The sequence below is a fragment of the Chiroxiphia lanceolata genome, chromosome 7 (assembly GCF_009829145.1).
Source record: "Chiroxiphia lanceolata isolate bChiLan1 chromosome 7, bChiLan1.pri, whole genome shotgun sequence".
Lineage (NCBI taxonomy): Eukaryota > Metazoa > Chordata > Aves > Passeriformes > Pipridae > Chiroxiphia > Chiroxiphia lanceolata.
In genome coordinates, this window is record NC_045643.1 from 23,641,415 (window position 1) to 23,661,669 (window position 20,255).

At 47.6% G+C, this 20,255-nt stretch overlaps 1 protein-coding gene across 9 annotated transcripts in view; it reads left to right on the forward strand.

Annotated features, from left to right (window-relative positions):
- Window positions 1-18,452, forward strand: part of CFAP65 (cilia and flagella associated protein 65) — a 32,222-nt gene extending 13,770 nt beyond the window's left edge. For 4 of the 9 annotated variants that reach the window (XM_032693759.1, XM_032693764.1, XM_032693766.1 and 1 more), the window contains 18 exons: window positions 480-645; window positions 1,203-1,331; window positions 1,901-2,126; window positions 3,023-3,151; window positions 3,452-3,628; window positions 4,315-4,381; window positions 8,225-8,335; window positions 9,108-9,299; window positions 10,016-10,174; window positions 11,476-11,619; window positions 12,036-12,152; window positions 12,722-12,859; window positions 13,337-13,402; window positions 14,967-15,181; window positions 15,557-15,706; window positions 16,221-16,502; window positions 17,161-17,298; window positions 18,066-18,452. In XM_032693759.1, coding sequence (XP_032549650.1) covers window positions 480-645; window positions 1,203-1,331; window positions 1,901-2,126; window positions 3,023-3,151; window positions 3,452-3,628; window positions 4,315-4,381; window positions 8,225-8,335; window positions 9,108-9,299; window positions 10,016-10,174; window positions 11,476-11,619; window positions 12,036-12,152; window positions 12,722-12,859; window positions 13,337-13,402; window positions 14,967-15,181; window positions 15,557-15,706; window positions 16,221-16,502; window positions 17,161-17,298; window positions 18,066-18,216 — 2,757 coding nt within the window. In that variant the 3' untranslated portion in view covers window positions 18,217-18,452. Of the gene's footprint in view, window positions 1-479; window positions 646-1,202; window positions 1,332-1,900; window positions 2,127-3,022; window positions 3,152-3,451; window positions 3,629-4,314; window positions 4,382-8,224; window positions 8,336-9,107; window positions 9,300-10,015; window positions 10,175-11,475; window positions 11,620-12,035; window positions 12,153-12,721; window positions 12,860-13,336; window positions 13,403-14,966; window positions 15,182-15,556; window positions 15,707-16,220; window positions 16,503-17,160; window positions 17,299-17,867 lie in introns of all 9 variants that reach the window. The other 5 variants (XR_004358116.1, XM_032693760.1, XM_032693762.1 and 2 more) reach the window with 5 other exon arrangements.
- Window positions 18,453-20,255: the final 1,803 nt, after the last annotated feature.

Genomic DNA, 20,255 nt, shown 5'->3' on the forward strand with positions numbered 1-20,255 from the left:
ACCTGAAAGGAGGTTGTAGCAAGGTGGGTGTTGGTTTCTTCTCCCAAGTAATAAGCAATAAGGCAAGAGCAAATGGCCCCAAAGTGCACCTGGAGAAGTTTAGATTGGATATTGGGAAAAATTTATTCACAAAAAGGGTTGTCAGTCATTAGAATGGGCTGCCCAGGGAAGTGGTTAAGTCACCATTCCTGGAGGTATTTAAAAGATGTGTAGATGTGGCACTTGGGGACTTGGTTTAGTGGTGGACTTGACAGTGTGAGGTCTATGTTGGATTTGATGATCTTAGAGACCTTTCCCAACCTTAATGATTCTATGATTCTATCTCCCAAGGCATGCCAGGTCCTACATGAAACCGGGAGCCCTTTGCACTGTGCTGCACATGCCAAGGGATCAGCATATGGGGAGATAAGTGGTGGCTACACTCAACCACTGTGCTTGACATGTAACGGTGACCTTAGCATGGTGGGTTTGTATTCCAGGCGCAGAAGAGGTGCCTGGACCTTGGAAATGTTCTGGTTGGTGACCTGCAAAGCTGCAGCATTGTACTGCTAAATGATGGGATCTGTTCTCTGAATTACATCCTCAGTGTGGAACAACTCATCACTGGGCCCTGTGACCCTGAGGAGGTCCGCAGCGATCCACTAGGTACTGTAAAGGAGTTAGCATGGGATAGGGCCTTAGCTTTTCCCTCTTTTCTCCAAAATCAATCTAGCATGAACTCAGAGGTTGGTCTGCTTGCTGGCTAGCTTGCATTGATTATCTCAAACCTTAAGGTGTCTGCTCCTTTATGTAGGAGGTGACTCTTCTATCTTGCTGGAAAAAGCATAACCCAGAGCCTGACAACTGAAGTTAGACCAATCTGGACCTTGAAATAAGATGCAATTTCCCAGCAGAGAAGGAAGTTAAATAAAGGAACTTCCCAAAAGAAATGTTGGAGTGCAACCCTTAGCTGCTTTTTTAGAGGATCTCCTCTGGAGCAGTTCCCTCTTCTTTGCTGGCCAAAGGCAGGCTGGATACTCCCAATAAACTGCCTACAGTTGTAGCCTGGGAATCCCAACTTCCACACTTGAAGCTGATCCTAACAATTAGAAAAGGGGTGGCAGTGGCTTGAGTGCAGGTAGGCTTAGAGATCTGTGTGCTTACATGTGGTGTAAGAGGGACCAGTGATGCCACAAGCTTATACCATCTCTTATCTCCTACAGCTCTAGAGTTGGACCGCTCCAGAGGGACAATCCCTGCAAGATCAAAAGCTTTTGTTGGAATAACAGTAAGGCCAGCCCGTCGGCTGCATTACACCTGGTCAATCAAATATGCTCTTTGCACCCCCACAGGTGAGATGGATGTTTTGGGGTGTTCAGAGGTGGGGAACAGCATTTATAAAGGAAGAGACTAGCTAGACAAAGACTTTTCAGCTTGGAAAGTAGAAAATAGCAATGTCACATGAATGGTAGGGAGAAGACAAGATAAAAACAACTGTTTATTATTTTTCATTGTGAAAACAAGGCACACTTCATAAAATGACTAGACTGTAGGCTTAAATCAAAAAAGGGTTTTTTCACATAGTGCAGAACTAAATTGTGTAAATACAATTGAAAAGGATCACATTCATAGTCTTTTGGTGATCTCTAAATACACAGCAAGGTACAACTAGAAGCCAGTGGTCTGGAGGTTTTGAGAAGCTGCCAAAGTAAAGACTATGTACAAGTCTCTTTCTCTCTCTCTCTTCTCTCTTTATTTCTCTCCTCTCTCTTCTCTCTCCTCTTTCTCTCTCCTCTCTCTTTCTCTCTCTCTTTCTCTGGTCTTGGTAGGGTCTCATTGCCCCTTGTTGCAGGCAAAAGGATCCAGGCAGCTTCCCCTTAATGATGCATGACTACTTTTTGGTGTTTCTTTCTCTCCCAAGCTACAGATCATGCAAGCACAAAAGAAGAGCAGCAGCCCCTCTGCTGCATTGTAGCAACAGGCATCTACCCAACTTTGTGCATCACAGATGCCTGTTCAGCAGGAAGTGCCAACAATATCAGCAAGTTGCACCTCTGGAAGCTCTTCTCCTTGGACACACTGAATGAATACTTGGAGCGAGACCCGACTCCCGGCGAGCTCACCTACAGAGTTCCCACAAGGCACAGGTGAGATGAGGAAATGGCTTAGAGGATTTTTGAGTCTCTTGCATGAGCCAGACAGAGATGCTGTGGCCGTTAGCATGTGTTGCAGCTCATCCGAGGTGCTACAGGCATTTGCTCACCTCCACTTCTCTGCTTACCCACCCTTGAAAGAAGCCACCAAAACAAAGAATAATTTAATTGCAATGGACGTCTAAAAGTCTCTGGTCTAAACCCATGCTCAAAGCAGGGACATATAGGTCAGGTTTCCCAGGACCTTGTTCAGTACAAAGCTGAACATCTCTGAGGATGAAGAAACGACAGTTAGTCTGAGCACCTGTTTAACCACTTCCATGGTAAAAACATTTCTCCTGGTATCTGATCGGATTATCTTGTGCAGTTGCTGTCCCTTAGCCCTTGCTTCATGAGGCTGAACAAACCCAGGTCTCTTAGTTGCTCCTTGTAAGTAATCATAGAATGGTTTGGGTTGAAAGGGGCATTAAAGGTCATCTAGTTCCAGCCCCCCTGCCATAGACAGGGACACCTTCCACTAGACCAAGTTGCTCAGAGCCCCATTCAGCCTGGCCCATGTGTGCCAGCTCTCAGCCATCTTGGTGGCCCTCCACTGGACCTGCTCCAGTATGTCAGTGACTTTGTTGTACTGGGGAGCTGAAGAGAGACTTCAGCTAAGCAGGACTCTCTTATGCAACTCACTCTCATTAGGCATATATGAAAGATTTTTTTTTTTAGAAAGTCAGAAGCCTGCTTTATGCCCAGCATCTCTTCTCCCCAAAGGGCCAAGAGTGTAAGGTCAGATAAGAATTATAAGGAAAGGAGCTAGTGTAGAATCACCTTCCCCTGTCATGCCCTGCTGACCCTTCCTCCTGTTTCAATTTAATCTCTTCTTTCTCTGTTGCGACCAGCACATGCTTGATCCCTCCAGTGTATACTCCTCTTCTGCTGGATTTCAACTTTGGGTCTGCCCCTGTAGGCTCAGAGCCTGCCCTTGTGATGCTTCTGCTGGAGAACAAGGGTGTGGTGCCTGTGGACTGGTAAGCAATGCTCGCTGGAGCTCAGCCTTCTTTTTGGGGTCTGTTTGGGTGTCTGGAAGTACTCACAGGGCCGTGAGATGTTTGCAAATTAATAGGGTGGGGTTTTTGGGTGCAGCCTGTGTTATGGAGCTGCACCTGAGATCTGTTTGGTGGGTCTGGGTGGGGAAGCAAGCAGAGAGCTGCAGGGACCTGATGAAATGTGATGTGTCCCCCAGCTAAGCCCGGCTGGACTGAATGTGCTGACCATGGGCCTGGGGAAGTTTCATGTCCTTGTTGCTGATCAGCTGATTGGTTCCCTAGGGCCTTCTTGTTTCCTTCTGATCAGAAGATGGACATGGAGCTTTGGGCAGAGGATATTGAGTTTAGCCCTCGGGAGCTCCACCAGATGAGAATTCAGGATAACCAGCTCTTCAGTGTTTCCCCAAAGTCAGGAACACTTCTTCCAGGACAGGAGAAATCTGTCCAGCTCTCACACAGGTGACGAGGACAACTACCTGTACTTCAGAGCCTTGTGCTTTGTGCCAGAACAGCACATGCCATCATTCCCCTGTGTTTCCATGCCAGATCCTTTCCCTTCACATGTCCCTTACTCAGCAGAGAATGAGCAAGTAAAAGGTTCCTGAGCATGTCCAGTTTCTGGACTCCATAGAGTTTGTCTTCCCCAGGGGAATGTTTTAATGTCCTTTAACACTGCAGTGCAAAAGGCATTTAGTCTGACATGCTGGGGACACTTGTCTGCCTTGATCTGACAGTTGAGGAGATGAACAAGATGCTGCACTTCCTGTGATTTTGATTATGCAGTTATAGTCATATTTTTGTCCTCAGCTAGAGCTGCTAGCCCTTGTGTGCCTATAGAGGGTATGAAGGAAAGTGAACACCTCCCCTTCACAGTATTTGAGAAGTACTGGCATTTTGTTGGCCTAGAAACTTGGGTTCCTAAATAGGTGTATGACTAAAATCAACACTGTATCGCTCATTTCAGCCCAAACACGAACGTTCTCCCACCACCAGCTCCCATCCCCGCCTCCCCGGGGATCTTATGCAACAGTGACTCTTTAGCTGGGAAGTGAATTGTCTCTAATGCTCCGTGTGACCCTGATTCTATCACCCTGGGCACAAGGTTGGTTTCTGATGTTTTCGTCTCTCTCCTCTTTCACTGCTAGACATGATTTCATTGGCACTGATCGCCTCCCCGTCCTGCTGAAGGTTTCCTATGGCCATGAGATTCTGGTAAGATTGCAGGTGTCACTTGCATTTGCAGAACAACAGGTAGGAACTGATTAAGAGGTGTTTTCCCCAGAAGCTGCATGGTGTACAGGGACTGTGGCTTTCCCCTGGCATTTGCACTAGCCAGGCAGTAACAGAGGGCCAAGCAGAGACATAAAACCAACGTTCTGACAAACTGGTGGTTCCAGCACAGTGTGATGTGGGCAATGCACTGACAAAATGGCCCTTGGATGTCGCATCTGCTAGTTTTCTCAGCAAGAGGACCATTATTTATTATTAACCTTTGTACTTTATTACTGGTGTTAGTGCAGAACTGCTTCTTCCTTCAAGGGAACTCCAAGTCCAAAACAGCCTCCCCAGGTTTTACAGTCCTTGCATGTTTTCCACACTCTAGTGTAACTCATGGCCAGGATTTCTGTGTGTGCTTCCCCTCATTTCGTCTGCTTCACCGTAAGTTTTTCCATGCAGTCTTCCTGGAGTTCAGATCTTCAACCATCCTACTTCTCTTATATGCAGCTTTCCTGAGTCTCTCCATCTCATCAACTCTTCTAAGCTCTTCAAAACCCCCAGAAATGTGCTCTCCTCCAAAAATACCACCTGCACTGACTGCAGTTTGGAGAAGCACAGGGTGGCAGAGCATCCTCCAGTTCTGGAGGTACAGAAGCAGCTGCCTCCCCAAGCCCAGAAGGTACTCCCTGGGTTCCTGGTTGGCTGTAGCCTTTGTCCACCCACTTATTTCTCCTGCCAATGATAGAGGAGATTCTTACTCGTTCTTCCTGCTTCATTGCTTCCTAAAGCATCCCAGAGCTGATCTGTGGTGTGTTTTTCCTGAGCATTTCCTCAGGCTTGGAACTGATTTCTCTCTCTCTCCCCCTCTTTAAAACTGTCAGTTAGAGTCAAAGTCACCTTGTGCTCTGCCGGGCACAGCTCATGCCCGGCTGAGCCTTCCTGTCTGTCTCTGAAGTTTCCTATGAGACCATTGTGTTCACACATCTCTTTTATTTTTCTTTTCTTTCAGGACTGTTGTCAGCTGAAAATCCAACCCTTTGACCAAGCTGTTCAAACAGTGGCTTAACTGTGCCTTCCCTCAAAGCCCTTGGACAGGCTCCCTGTGCTCTGCCTGCCTGGCACAATCCTGAGAGTGACTGTGAGCATTTCACCAGCTGGCCAGTGAGGGAACAGGCTTTGGAGCACCAGAAGCCTATAGGGCATGCATCCTCTCTTGCCACATAGCCAGTGGCTTTGATGGCTACCAGAGGCCACCACTCTGCTTCATGCTGTCACTGCAGAAGGGGCTGAGAAAGCATAGGAGGTCCTGAGGATGAAAAGATTCCTGGGTGCATTTGAGCTCTGGCAATAGGAGCTGCAGAGGCCAGTCCAGAAACATGGAGCAGTGCAAGTAGTTGCAACCTGCAGTGATGCAGTGCCAGTACTGAACTACTGATATCAGAAAGTAGGAGTGGAAGAGGCTTCTCCTTCTGCAGAGAGGGCAGCTGAGGGGCTGAGCACAGTGTACCTTCTTTCCTTTCACTCATGGCATGAAGTGCACAGAGCTGGCAGCCCCTGTGGCAGAGACTGTCCTAAGGGTGCTCACCTGCCAGGGTGGAGCAAATCCTCAGCTGAGAATCTGGTGAATGTGTAGAATATAGGCTAACCTTAAGGGAAGCAAATGCTGTAATGTCACCCCAGAAGTTAAGTTTTGGAAATTTCAGAAAGCAACAATAAGCAGAGGACAAGACCATTGAGCTGAGGTATTGCTTGGTTATTCTGTCAAATTCCAAATTACTTGGCCTTGGAGCAGTGTTGTTAGCCAGCTGCAAGGCAATGCCTGTTTTTGGGGAGGGGCCTAAATTCACTTGTGTGATTACTCTGCTCATGTGGATAGATTTTGAACTTCCACTCTGTTTCCCCAACAGAGCCTGTCTACTGCATTTTCACAAGAAGCTCCCTCTCCATTACTCCTTCCCATTCAGTGGCCTTCTTTCAGTCCTGAGATGACTGGATTTATAGGTGTTCTGAAGAACCCAAACTGATTTTCCATTGGCATTTTCTTCTGGCTACAGGAGGAGACTCTGTGGGACTTGTGTGTTACCCAATTCCTTGTGCAGTAGGGTAACATGGCCTCCCACTGCCTAATGCTCTCACAGGCTGTCCTTTGCCCCATTGCCTGTAAGAGTGCAGCTGCGACCTTGTTCTCAGAGCTCCAGAATCGTTTGGCCAGGCAGAATCTGCAGCTCTTAGCAGTTTCACTAGGAAAAGCCCAGCCAGGTGCGGGTGTTGCAGGATGAAGCCAGTTTGCAGAACTCCCTGGAGAAAAGGGCTGGAGAAGGAGAATCCCTGAGCACACAGGTTTCATAAACTGGAAGTGTTTGCAGTTCACTTCTTAGCTGTTAATTAGGTATTGTGAGATGTTACACCTGCAGCACATGTTTTCCAGGCAGCTCTCCTCCCTGGGGAATTTGCATCCCTCTTATGCTCTAAGTCTTCACTGTGGGATAAAGTCTATGCACTCAAAGCAGAATTGATTGCAGCAGCTCTTCATGTTTCTCCATTTATCTCTCTTTAAGTGATAGTCCTCTAAATGTCACATCCTGTCTCAAATGGAAACTAATTACAGTTTTTCCTGGGCGTTTGTGGTCTGTTGGAATTCAAGGCGTTTTTTTGACTGAAGGAATATAAATGTGTGCTTCATTCACAAAGCTCACAAAGTTTCCTGTCCCTTTTACCCTTGAAGTTTGAAAGTGTCAGCTTATGTCCTGCTCCTGTTATCATTTTATCTGGCATATTGTGGCCCTCAGGAGGCTGAATGCTCATGTAATGCTTTGAAAAGATCCCATGAGGGACCTTTTTAGCATTGTATTTCTAGTCCTCTCTCCTTCCTCACTTTGCTTATGGAACTGAACCAGAATGGGTTGTTTTGAAGAATTGCCATTCTCTGCTCCATTTTAAGTAGCTGATACAGTATCTCCTTCAGGTGTCTGTCTAAGGCATCCACCTGCCATCGCAAACATCCTCTCTGTTTTCTGCACATGCACTTGAAAAATAGCTGTGCTTCAGGTTTAACTTACTGTGAATTGCAGCAACTCAGCTCCCACTGGCCCATGCAGAGATATTACTAATTCTGTGACTGCTTTGCAGACTCTATCCCAAGGAAGACAGCTCAAAGGAGCTTTGGGGTGACTGTGCAGGAAATTGTGCATCATGACTTATCTTTGGCCTGATTGCAGTTTTCTCAAAATGCAGGATCCTGAGTGAATGTAGAATCCCTTCTATGAAATAGCTCTGTAAATCTCTCCATGTTACTTGGAGTGCCTGGTGGCTGCTTTGCTGACAAAATACTGTTGGTCATTATTTGAGCACATAAAGTTCAGCTGGGATCTTCTTGCAGCTTTCGGACTGTTAGACACATTCATGGAGCGGATGTCATTTGTAGAGAGGACATCCAGATGGTCCTTTCCAAGAGGAGGCCATTCCTTACCTAAAATCATGTCTTTCAAAAGGGTTTGGCTGTCACAGCTGCACGCTCTCCTATGTACAGCCTAGACACTTTAATTCATGGAGAATTTCCACCATACATTTGCACAGAGAAGCACTGATGCTGGTGCCTGAGAGAGCAGAGACAAAAGAATGTTCTTTCTGAAACAAGAGGGGAACCTTTCAGAGAAAAGTTAACAGTTGAGTAGGTTCTCCATCTCCTTGATTTTTTTTCTTAGGACCCTCTGTTCTGGTATTACCAATTTAAGTCTGTAACTGTGATGCCTTCAGCTTGCTAAGTACTTCAGAATCCTTGTGTTAGTGATGGGTGCAAGGCCCTGTGAAAAATGACTGCATCTCTTTCCACTGTAGCTGACCTTCATTGGCGTGACAGTGGAACATGACCAGCGGTATGCTCATTTTGCATCCACTAAGCACCTTTTCACACCCATTGCTGTTGGAAGCTCCCGCCCCCCCACACAGGTGAGCATCTTGGAGCCAAACCCAGCATCAAGTTAGGGAAGGAGCTAGTGCTACTTTGTCCCAAGGACAGGCAGTGCCTGAGGCGATTCTAAGGAAATGGAATGGCCTCCACAGGAAAGCATTACAGCAGAACTTTGAGACTAGTCCTAGGCAGAGTCTGGAAATGGTAGCAGGGAAAGTACTCACCATCTCCAGTTTGACAAGATTTGGTGTTCACTCTAGTCAGAATAATTATGGGGCATGTTGGGCTGTTCCCTTATTCTCTTGTATTGTCTCTGACTGAAAACTTGCCTACCTGCTCCAGGTACTCTGGAAATAAATTCTAATTAGTTTTTTGGTAAATTAATTAAACTTCCTTAAACACTTATTCGGCAAAAAGGCAGCTTTGATTCTGTTCTGCCTAATTTACTTGGGAAATTAATATATCTGAATTGAATTAAGATCACTTTAATATGAGTGGTTTTGCATTTTAAGTAATCTGCTTTACAGTGATCCCTTTAGCTAATTTGTATTAATTTTCTCCTAATGTGAATTTGCAAGGCACCATTTGAAGAGACATGGTGGTTATCAATGTATATGTGTGGTGATAAACTTTCAGCACAGTCTCCTATCAGAGCCTCAGTGATAAATCTTGACTCTATAAGGTCTCCTCATTCTTAGGAGACAAGCTGACTAATTAATTATTAATGGTTATCGGAGTCCTCTGGGGAAGTGTTAACTAGTTTAACTCGTACGTGGTATAATAAGGACAGCTCTTTCTGACTCATTTCAGATTTATAAACTCTACAACGGTGGCTCCATGCCTGTGATGTTTGAGGTTCAGCTGGACAACCTCATGAGGATACAGGAGGAGAATTTTCAGCATCCTGTGTTTGTCTGCCTAACTCCTAGAGGAGAAATCCCCCCTGGCAAAACAGGCCACAGTGAGTGGATCTTCTCACCACTGGAAGCTAAAACATACTTGGTAAGATCCTCCTCATGACTACCAGAAACAGATTCTTTCTGTTGACCTAAAATTCTTTAGTTTTCTTACTGATGGTTGGTCCATACCATGCTACAGCTGAACTGAGCTCCATTCCTCCAAGACGCAATCTTCAGATCAAGTGAGTGGCTGGTCTGATCAAGAAATGGAGCAAATAAATTGTTATATCATAAGAACAGATTTGTTCCACAACCAGAGTCATCCCAGTCTATATATTTCAAGGATCAAACAGTAACTGGGAATATCAAACAGTATCTGTCCAGATTTGTGGTTCATTGTTGGCCTCCAAAAACTCCCACCAAAGAGACTGAAGTCAGTGTCTTTTATCATTGCAGCACATGCTGCTGCAGACCTCTGGCAACAACCTTCCCAAAGGCCTCTGTCCTGGGCTGCAGCAAGCAGGCAGGGCCAGAGGTAGAGCACTACTTATTGCCTCACTTTGTGGTAGATGCATGGAAAAATAAATAAATTTAATTTTACAGCTCCAAGTCTCTGACCATCTCATGCTGCAACTGGCTAATTGACTATTTTAACAGCTTTCCTGGGCTAGCAGGAAAGGTCAAGGCCTGAAAAAGAGACTAGGTTTCTTCCATGCATGTGGTGTATTTTAGACCAATCCATTAGCAAGTGTGCTAGCTTATTGCACATCTCTACCAAAAATTACTCTGGACTTAAAACTCTTATCTTGTCCGAGACAGGTTGATGTTCCCATCCACATCCTGGGGGGTGAATCAACCCTGATCACTTTCCAGGGAGTAGGCTACAATCCGAATGCTGTAGGAGAGGCTACCACACCCAGCAAAGCTTTGTCTCCTTCAGTCTTTCCAGGTTCTAACAAGCTAATTGTGCCTGGACAGGTAAGTCCAAGTGTGTGATATGAGCAATATGACCAGTCTAGAAATGTGTGAGAGAGACTGAAATATGCACATGGTTCATTCTAGCAGTAGCCCGTATTGCAGGAGAGTTCATTTGCCATGAGATTGAACAAGACATTTCCCTTCCCTAACTTGTAAAAGCTGAATGGTGCCTTCCTTCCAGCTTGCTGCTTCCATAGTCATTAAAACCAAAAAGGATTTAGGATTTGCTCGTGTACCAAATTTTCTCTTAGAAGTTACCCCCATCACAGCTGCCTTTCTCATTTGCAGCTACAACACCTTTTTCTTTGGTAACTCATTCACAAAAAGACCATCATACTCCTACATACCTTGTCAAGGCTTGACTCCCACCATTTCACAGCCAAACTCAGATGATTCATAACCTGAACGCTGACTACAGGATGGTCACTAATGCAGGCACATCCTGAGGAATGCACTTGTTTGACCTGCCGCTGGCTCAGCAGGAGCTTGTCTGGCCTGGCTAGAGCTGGCCTGTCAGCCTGGACAGTCTGCTAAACTCACCCCCAGATCCCAACATAGTGAATCAGCATTAAACAGCATCAGCAGAGGCATTCTGCAGTCAGGTAAAGAATCCATCCTCTGTGACATTAGCATGCCTTCCTTGGATCCCAGACACAGCTACGTATGCTCTTTGGCTTCTGTAGGGCAATTATATTCCTGGATACAGCAAAGAGAAGTTGGTTAAAAACCTCTCTCAGGCTGCCAATGAAGATGCCATGACACAAGGCTCTGTTGTCTGAAACCAAGTCTTTAGTTTCTTTCTCCGATGATCAGTGTGCTTAATTAGAGTTTGCACTGGGCCTGGAGAATGGGACAAACTAGTAGCATACTAGTACCAACATGCATTAGGGTACTAGTAACTTACATTCAGATTGATGAGGATTATGCACAAGCACGTGCCTGGCGTGTTTGTCAGCTCAAGTAGGAAAAGGCCTGGGTTGCAAGTACTGCAGAGAATCTGGGTTTACTGGTCCTCTGTGCTCCTGAGATCCTCTCCTGTCCGACACAAGTGTTATGTCCTATTCATTGCATACCCAGTCCCACTGCAACAGGGCTGTCCTCTTGCGGTAAAGTCATTGCAACCAGAGCAAAGATGGGAGAAATGTAACACTCCCTTAAGTTGTTATGGTAAAGGCAACTGATGAATATTATCTATGAATTGCTGGATAAATTAGATATGACAGCGTGACTGCCCTTCCCCAGTGGCCACATCCCATCTTCCTTCCCTGGTGTTCCTTCTGGTTTCACCTTGTTTCCTGCAGGTAGCCACCTTGTCACACCACAGGATTTGCTTTGGAAATATCCCAGACTGCACCAAAGCCAGTCGACTTGTCTTTCTCAACAATATCTCGGAGAGCAAGGCTGTTGTGTTTGCCTGGCAGATAAACCCCTGCAAAGACAAGAGGGTGAGTCCTCTTTACTCTACAGCCTTCTTGACCATGTCTGTTGGGTCATGAAAGGACCTTACAATTCCATTTTCAGCAAGACACTCAGTTCTAGAGAACTGGCTTTTACTAGCTGATGAAAGGAAAAGGCAGAGAAAAGTGAAGGCAAGGGTTCAGAGAGGGGGAAAAGACAGGAATTCGTAAGGGAAATCTGAAGACTTAAGTGAGATAACATAAAGCTGGAACTACAGGATGTGAAAACAAACCTCAACTCTGTCCTCCAGCAAAGTCCATGGTCATTCTTTGAATGTATCAGCTGCATCTCTCTCATGCCACATACCTCTAAGAAGGCACATAGGAAGGTCCCAGGACCATGAAACAGCTCCTCTGGGAATGGGTTTGGTTTTGGTTTATTTTGTTTTCCCCCCTCATCCCAGGTGTTGCAGATTGCTCCAGAGTCAGGGGTTGTGCAGCCTGGAGAGAGCATCCCCTGCTTCATCACACTGGGACCCACAGGGAATCCCTCCTCCTGCAGCACAGATCTGGTGTGTGAGGTGAGACCCAAGAGGTACCTGTATATTACCATTACCTGGGCATGTCATTGTGGTTCCCAAATGGCTGACCCCAGCAGTCTGCTGCCTGCTGCTTCCAGCTGAAGGAATCCTTCTCTGCTATGCACTTCTCATTCCTGAAGGCACTTAGCTTCATCCTTCCTGATGCTTTATGTGTCTCTCCCTCTATGTGGCTCACTAGATGAGGTGTAACTGTTTTTGTAACTGGTTTTGTGAGATGAAGTTATGGTTTGAATGAGAGTGGCTTTCAGTAGATGTCAAAGATTTGAAATCTGTAAAAAAGAAGTCTTGCAGCTTTCATATTAGTGGGGGCACAGACTTACAGTAGTCTCCCTCTGGACATTCTCCAGGTTTTCTTTGGCAAGAGAATATTTCTTCTCTGTCTGAGTCTTATAATAGCACTGTTCTTTCCTCTTTCTTCCACTGGAAAGCCAGTGGGCTTCTTTCTGGGACCTCCTGAAAAGGGAGAAATTGGTGACAGGCATGGAATTGAGCCAGAGACTGTGTTATTTGCAGCTCCCTGCTCCTTCCAGTCATGGTTTCCTTCATAGGTATACATACAGGAGTCCCTGGTTCAGTATGAGAGGGACCTGCAGGAGTGGCAAAAGGAGAAGGAACGGCAGGCTGTGGAATTCACCATCACAGAGAAGGACCTTGGGACTAAGAGTAAGCCAATGTCACCTGCAATGGTAAGCGCTCTCAAAACTTTATGCCAGCTTAGCTCAGCTCAGAAACAGCAGACAGTGTCAACAAGAAATGTTCTTTAAAAAAATCTAGGCAAGTTGATAAGAGGATATGAGCCTCTGATCTGTTCAAGACCTCAATGCTGATCTGTGGATCATGGTTTCTAGCCAAGAATTGCCTTACAAACTCTGAAATTGCTAGTGACCATCTGAAATTTGGAAGTGCATGAGAAGCCTTAGGAGAAACAAAGCCAGTGGCTGTGGAAACCAGGGTTTGGATTTTTAACCATGAATAAACATTGGAGAGAAATGTGTAGCTAGCAGTAAGAATGTGACCTGATTGAAGAATGGGAGGATGAGATCATTGACTCTCAGCTGGCACAAAGTAAAAAAAAAAAATTCTAGTCTTATTCTGCTCTATATCTTTCTTACATGGTAATTTCTCTTACTTTTTTTTATATATGTATTTTATTTTATTTTTAGAGGTTATCAGATTCTGCTGAGACAGAAAATCTTCCTGAATCCTCAGCTGTAATCAGGAAATACAAGGTAAGTCAGGCCTGTCTTGCCCATAGTAGAATCAAACTGATTGCTTTAGAAAAGAGGCAGATGCTGGATATCACAGCGTGGGAGTCTGGACAGAGAGTACAACAGGATTTGTAGCTTCAAGGCTTTGGGATACAGACTGTTTGGAGGAGCCAGAAGAATTAGACTGTCTGGCTATGTTCTGTGGGCAGTAACTTTCCAGCTGAGGTGAATGGGAATTGAAATTGGAAACAAATGCGTACCCATGACTAGAGAAAGGGGGAAAGGTTTCAAATAAGCAAAAAAGATGCAAGGCAGTTGGCACCTGGACTGTTTTCATGCTGGGAATACAATGGAAAGCAGCAGGACTCTGGTAGGATGTGGTGCAGACTTTGCCCTCACCGCTAGAAGAACTGGTGCTCTGTGCTTGAGGAGAAGCTGCAAGACAAACTGCTGGAAGACAGCTTTTCCTGCAGTGGTGGGAAGGTGTGAGACAAGGTTCCAGTCAATGTTCTGCAGAACTGTCTAGGTCCAAAGGCACAGCCACGCTGCACCTATAGCTGTCAGCAGGACATGCTATGGGAATGGCAGGGCTCATGGAGAACCAGCTAACCCAAGATGTGGAAGGGTTTAGGGGAGCTGAGGGCAGCCTGGGCCTATGAAGACTGAGGTCACTAGGAGATGCAGCTTGTTATCTTCGGAGTGTCACCAGAGTCAGGCTGTAGCAGTGCTCCTGGGACCCTGTGGAGTGCCTGTGCATGCCCTTCACTGTCCCATGTGAAGGAATCAGCTCGGGGTGGCTCTAGCTTGGACTGTCTGCCCTGTGCTATTTAGGTGTGATCAGTGATGCAGATCAAGGCATTCACTTGGGATGAACATAAGAATTGCTGCAGAAAAGTAAAACCAATTTAATTTAGTCATCTAGAGTTTTAACCCCTAGTGTCAATTTGGAGCCTGCAACCACTTGCTGTGTCTGTGTAAGGAGCACTGAAGGTCCCTGGCCTCATATTCAGTGGTGGGACAGCTACATCTCAAAGATCATTGAAGTCCTGCGATGCCTGAGGGCTTCCCCAGATATCGGTAATGTCCTTCTGGCCCAGGCTTCTTGCCTACTGCCCTAAGAAACTTCCCCCAAACTGACTGCTGGTAATGCAATCCCAGGTTGGCCCATGTAGTGTGGCTGGAGTCAGTTCTTGGTTTCCTTCCAGGTTGGGGGACAATTTCCCCATGCATTCCATCCATGTACTCCACTTCTCACACAGCACTCTGGTGTGCTCAGAAGAGCAAAGATGATCTCCCAGAGTTCCACAGTGATAGACTGGAGTACAACAGCCCCAAGTGAGGAGGCTCTGAAGCCCTGCTGACACTTGGGGCAGGCACACTAGGCAGTGAGGAGGGAACAGACCTGATTTTCACTATGGCTGCTTGTGCCTGATAGCAGTACTGTGGTGCTAAGGTCATTTTGACACCAGGATCTGGTGGCTCTGGCTGCTGGGCTTTCTGTTCTTATGCCTGTGCTTAAGCCTACACCAGCCTACCTGTGACCAAAGGAGCAACTATATACCTACCATTTCTTTCTTTCCAACAGACATTACCCCCTATTAAAAGCCACCCTAAGCCCAGTCAGCCATCTGGACCCCTTGAGAGGAGGCTGCTGTTGGGCAAAGACACCAGCCGGTTGCGGGTCAAACCAGAGCATCCCAAGCCCATGCTCTTACACCTTGATGTGTCAGCCAGGTCCCATGCTATTGAGGACTTTCTCAGGAACTTCGCTTTGGAGTTTCCCAAATACTTCTTGTCCCGGTAAGAGATAGAGTTTTTTGGATTGGCTTCCTCTTCTGAGCCAGGGCTGCCCATGCTCTGATATGCACTGAACTTGGAGCTCTGCTCTACTCTTCTCCAGTGCCTCAGAATTAGGTAAGAGGTGCTCTGCTTTCCCCAGCATTAGCTGACACGACCTGTTATTCTCTCTTCCACAAAGGGGAGATACTGTCAGAGCTCAGTGCTCCTCTCTTATGACAGTGTCCACACTGCTGTCACAAATACAGCAGCTCCCACTCCTTGCCTGGTTCCCTGCACTGCTCGCTGCTTGCCTGAATTGCTCCAGCAGTGCCAGGATGGTGCAGGTAGTTTGGTCCAGTAGTGCTCCCACTGATGGAACAACATCTTCTTTCCCAGCCCCTTCAGCGCCCAGCCCTCAGAAAGTGAGTTTGTGGATTGGAGTAGGTACAGAAACAGGATGGACATGGAGCCCAAAAGTATGTCCCTGGTGGCTGCTTCGAAACAGGAGTTGCAAATGGTGACTGACATACTCACAGGTGTCATCAGGTGCGTGTCACTTCACCCTCACCTGGTTTGGAGCCCCTGTCCTCCAGAGAATTCATGCAGCATGGCCAGCCCTCTGCTAATCCCAGAGGAATCTGTGCACCCTTATTGCACCATAACAGGGGATCCACCTGCCAAAGGACTACGAGCTCAGGGATCCTGGTGTGATAGCCAAAGGCAGGGTTTTGCTCCCCAACCAGAGACTGAGTCCATCTCTCTGTGGTTCCCAGAACTAGGGAGCTCTGCCTGCTGTGATCTTGGAAACAGGCTACATTGGAATACACCTGTTTGGTTTGTCAGCTGCACAGATGTAAAAAACAAGGGCTGGGGAAGCAGAGAGAGTTTCATTAGTTCAGCCAATCTTGCTGCCACCCTGAGCCCCAGAAAGCAAGAAGGGACAGACTAAACACTGACATCAGTCAGGGTTTTCCTCTGATTTGTACTATCTTATAATGATCCTCTGGGTCATACAGACAGCTGATTTGCTGGAACTCATCCTTTATTTTCCTATTCCCAGAGGCCTCTTGGAGAATGCCCAGTTCCACGATGCAGTGAGAAGAAGCCAGGATCAGCCTATTCCATATTTCTCCCAGTTCCGGTCTGCAAAATCAGCAGAGGTCTGGAACAGGAGACAGCGCTCCACAATCCCCTCCAGGGTCTCTGCTTCATCAGATGTCTACCTTGAGAAAGATGGAGAGAAGAAAGAAATGAGTCAGGAAACCTCTCCCCGTGATTTGCTGCAGTCTTGGGAGATTTTTCACCACAAGCAGTTGAGTGAGAGGAAGGAGATGATAAGTAGGTGAGGAAGAGCTCGCAAGATCTCCACAGCCAGGAGAGCCATGGCAGCACACTGCCTGGCCAGAAATCCATTTCTCCTTCAGCCCTGCAGCATTTTTGCTGGGCTGTTTTATGTTCTCTGAGTGGAAGTTGATGCTAGCCCACCTAGCCACCCTCTGCTGAGCGTGGTTTGTGGAGAGGGATGGTTTGCTGTGTCTGGGGTTGGGCAGGGTCGGGATGCTGGTAGTGAGTGAGGTCTGCTTTACACTTGGACAGTCCTGGCTGTATTAGACATGAGGGTGAAGTGTGTGCTTACTTCACCTTTTATTTTCACTGCAGTATTTCACTACCTTGCATTTGCTGTGGCTACTCCCTTGCACACTGCTACAGGTTACAAGCATATTCACAAATACCGGCTAGAGCACAGCTTAGAGGGAGAAATCAGTAAAACCACGGTCACCCAGCTCTGTCTGAGGTCAGGGCCTGTCACCAGCTGGTGACAGTGCTAGGACAAGGGTCAGCAACCCATTGCTCAAGTCTTTGGTTCACTGGCCTCAGTGCACAGGAAACAGTGTGTACTCCACTGCTGTCCCTGATGATTCCTGGGAGGAGTCACAGCAAGTAGCCTGCCTTATCTCCTTTCTGATAGCTGTCCTCTGCGTGTACTTCTGTGCCTCTAGGCAGCCGGCTGTTGGGAACCTCGTGGAGCTGGTGCTGGAAAACACACTGCAGAATATCCTGATTGAAGCCAGTCGTGGGGAGGTGGTGCTGACAGCCTGGCCCAGGGTCATTGCTCTACCCCCCAGCCCTTCCCGAAGGTAGCAGAGTATATCTGTGTTCTGATGGGGTACAGGACCTGTCCTTAACATGTCAGGCTGAAGCACAGCCCATTTTTAGACCTTGTGGATTAGCTGAATCCCTGCCTATCAATGCCAAGGCTGCCTGTGCACAAGGGGGAAATCCACTCTCAAAGTCACTGCCCCTTCTTGACTTGTCCTGAGCCACAGATCAGAGGTGGTAATGACACATCCTTTCTGTGGACCTGAGACCCTCATGTAGTTCTGGGCCATGGCCCTATGGGTGAACAGCTGGCCTGACACACTGGAGAGCCCAGCACAAGGATGGTCCCATGGGAGAAGGGGTCAAAGTAGCAGGAGCACAGCTTCTGACAGCAGAAAGGGGGCAAAGCTTTTGTAGTCCAAGATGGTGTGGGATCTAGTTAGGTTAAGGGAATGGCCATTGGTGGGAGAAGTAGATTTGGGGCTGAGGACAAAGCATGAGAGTTTGCCCCAGCTTGGACAGAATTGCAGGAAGATGGGATTGAGAGTTGATGGGAGAGGGTTGTTGGATGGAGATGTCATCACCAGAGCTGCAATCTCTTCTTCAGAGTCACCAATCCGGCACCCCCAACCACCAGAGCATAGTTACTGGGCACTGGGCTGCTTGAGCTCTTCAAGCACATCAGCTCTCTCCATTCTTCATCCTGTCCCTGTGATGTCCAGAGCAACTCCGACCCTCCCAAACCATGACCTGAGCTCAGCATGCTGGCTGCCTCTGAGGAGGTACGTACTGATTATGTTCTCAGCTCCAATATGAATCCTCTTGACAACTCCACAGCAGAGTTCATGAGATCTCTCCTTTCTGTGGCTGGCCACATCACTGGAGAAGAGCTCTGTGCTACAGGGAGCACATGGAAAACATCTGTGACAATTACCACTTGTCCCAGTCTGTACTAGCTGGGAAAGGAGTGGAATCTGCTTTGAAATGTAGCTGAGGAAGGACTGACAGCTGGGCAATGAGATGATAAGCCCCTACCGACATCAGTAGGACGCAGGTACTGAATCTTCCTCCCCTCCTTCCTCCAGTGATGGCTGCAGGTTCCCCTTACAGCGACCAGCCCAAGGAGGCAGCTGCAGCACCATCAGCACACTGAGCAGCCAAATAAAAGCAACTTGGCCTCCGGACACAGACACCGGCGTATAACATACATAATTCATGTGTCTGGGTTTGTGAGCACCCTGGACAAGGTCTTCACTTTTCAAACTGCAAGGCTGTTACCTGGGGAAGGGTATGCTTTGAGCCTTGGCCTGGCTTGGGGGGGTCTGTCAGGCTGCAGGAGGTGTCGCAGTGAAGAGCGGGTTTGTCACAGCCGGGAGGTGGCAGTGTGAGTTGTGAGAAATCCCAGCGGCCGGCGCAGAGGCTGATGCTGGGCCCCAGCTGCTGCTCCCAGGTGGAGCCTGCAGGATGGCTGTGCCAGGCAATGGGGCTTGGTTTGCAGCATATCCCCTCTTCTGCAACCCTGCTATGGGCTCTGCAACGCTGGACTCGCACAGCTGCCCAGCTCTGGTGAGAATGCAGCTGATGTTTCCCTCCAAACTCTCCTGCCCTGTTGTCCAGTGCCAGGACCCAGCCAAGACCAGAGCTGCATCTTCTTCCCTTGCAGCCCAAGAGAAGACTGTGCACAAGGAGCTGGGGAGGGCTTTTGCCCTGCTCAGCAGAGGGCAGATGCCTGCTGTGCCTAGCAGTACCACATCTCACCCAGCTTCACCCCACAAAGCTCTGCTTCACGCAGGAGCCCTGTGTGTGTAACTGTTATTAAGCCCCAGGGCTGAGCTGTTCCTGTTGTACAGCAGAGGCACTGCCAACTCCTGAGCTCAGCCTAAGTGCCTCAGGCCTTCACATGGGTCCTGGATCCTTCTCATGAGAAGTGCAGACCCTCTCTTCCCTTCCCAGCACTCTGGGTGCCAGGTCTCCTATGTCACAGCAGTCTGTCTGTCTTCCTCTGGACTGTGACTAGTGCTGACCAGGTAATAGGGAACCACTTCCTTCCTCCACAGCTCAAGCAGCAGTGGTGCCTGGCTGTTCAGTCCGCTTGGGGTGATTCTGCTTGGTCCAGGCTCCTCACTAGGATTTGCTCACTGCAGATGCTCTGTAGTCCTGTGACAAGCTTCCCAAATGGATGACACAGGCAGGGGCAGAGGCCTCACCCTTGCCTAAAGCAGGTTGAATCCAGCTGCCTACAGGAGCCCAAGGATCAGCTTAGAGCAGTGGAGACAGGGTAGTCCTAGTTTGTCCATCCTCAGACCTCGAGAGTGATCTGATGCTGCCTGAGCTGCATCACTGTTAACTCCTCTGCCTGGAGGAGTTAATATGGCAAATGCTGTGAGTTAGTCTGCTGTAACACCCAAAAGTGAATGGATGAAGCTCAAATGCAGTCACATGTTCAGGGAATTATTTTTTTGTCATTAAAGCTCCTATCCTTCTCACTCTTCTGTGCTGAACACAGCCTGGACTTGGAGAAAACAGAACTCACACTGTACTTGCCTGTTGGAGCACTATCAGAGGTAAATTCACTTCTAAGCATCACTCTGCTAGGAGAGAGCCCTAAGATGGTGCCTTAAGCAATGTGTGAGTCAGGAAACAAGATCTGAGAGCTACCTACACCTCTGAGAGAAATTTTCCTACACTTAGCTTTTTGCAGGGGCTGTGAGATGGTGGTATGTCATCTCCGGTGCCTGTCAACCAGAACCACTTTGTTGTATACACTAAGCAAAGACAGTAGCAGCTGTCACACTTTTTCTTCTTTTATCCTCATCCTAAAGTATAAATACGCTGGGGACAGCCTCTTTCCCAGATTGTGGAAATTCCTGCTTCCTCTTTGCAGGCTAAGAACTAGACCCTGGCCCTGGTTTTGGAAAACACTTGCAACCAAGCCACACAGCTGTCCCTTTGGCAAATGGAGACAGCATCACCCCCAGGCACTGCTTGGGGTGAG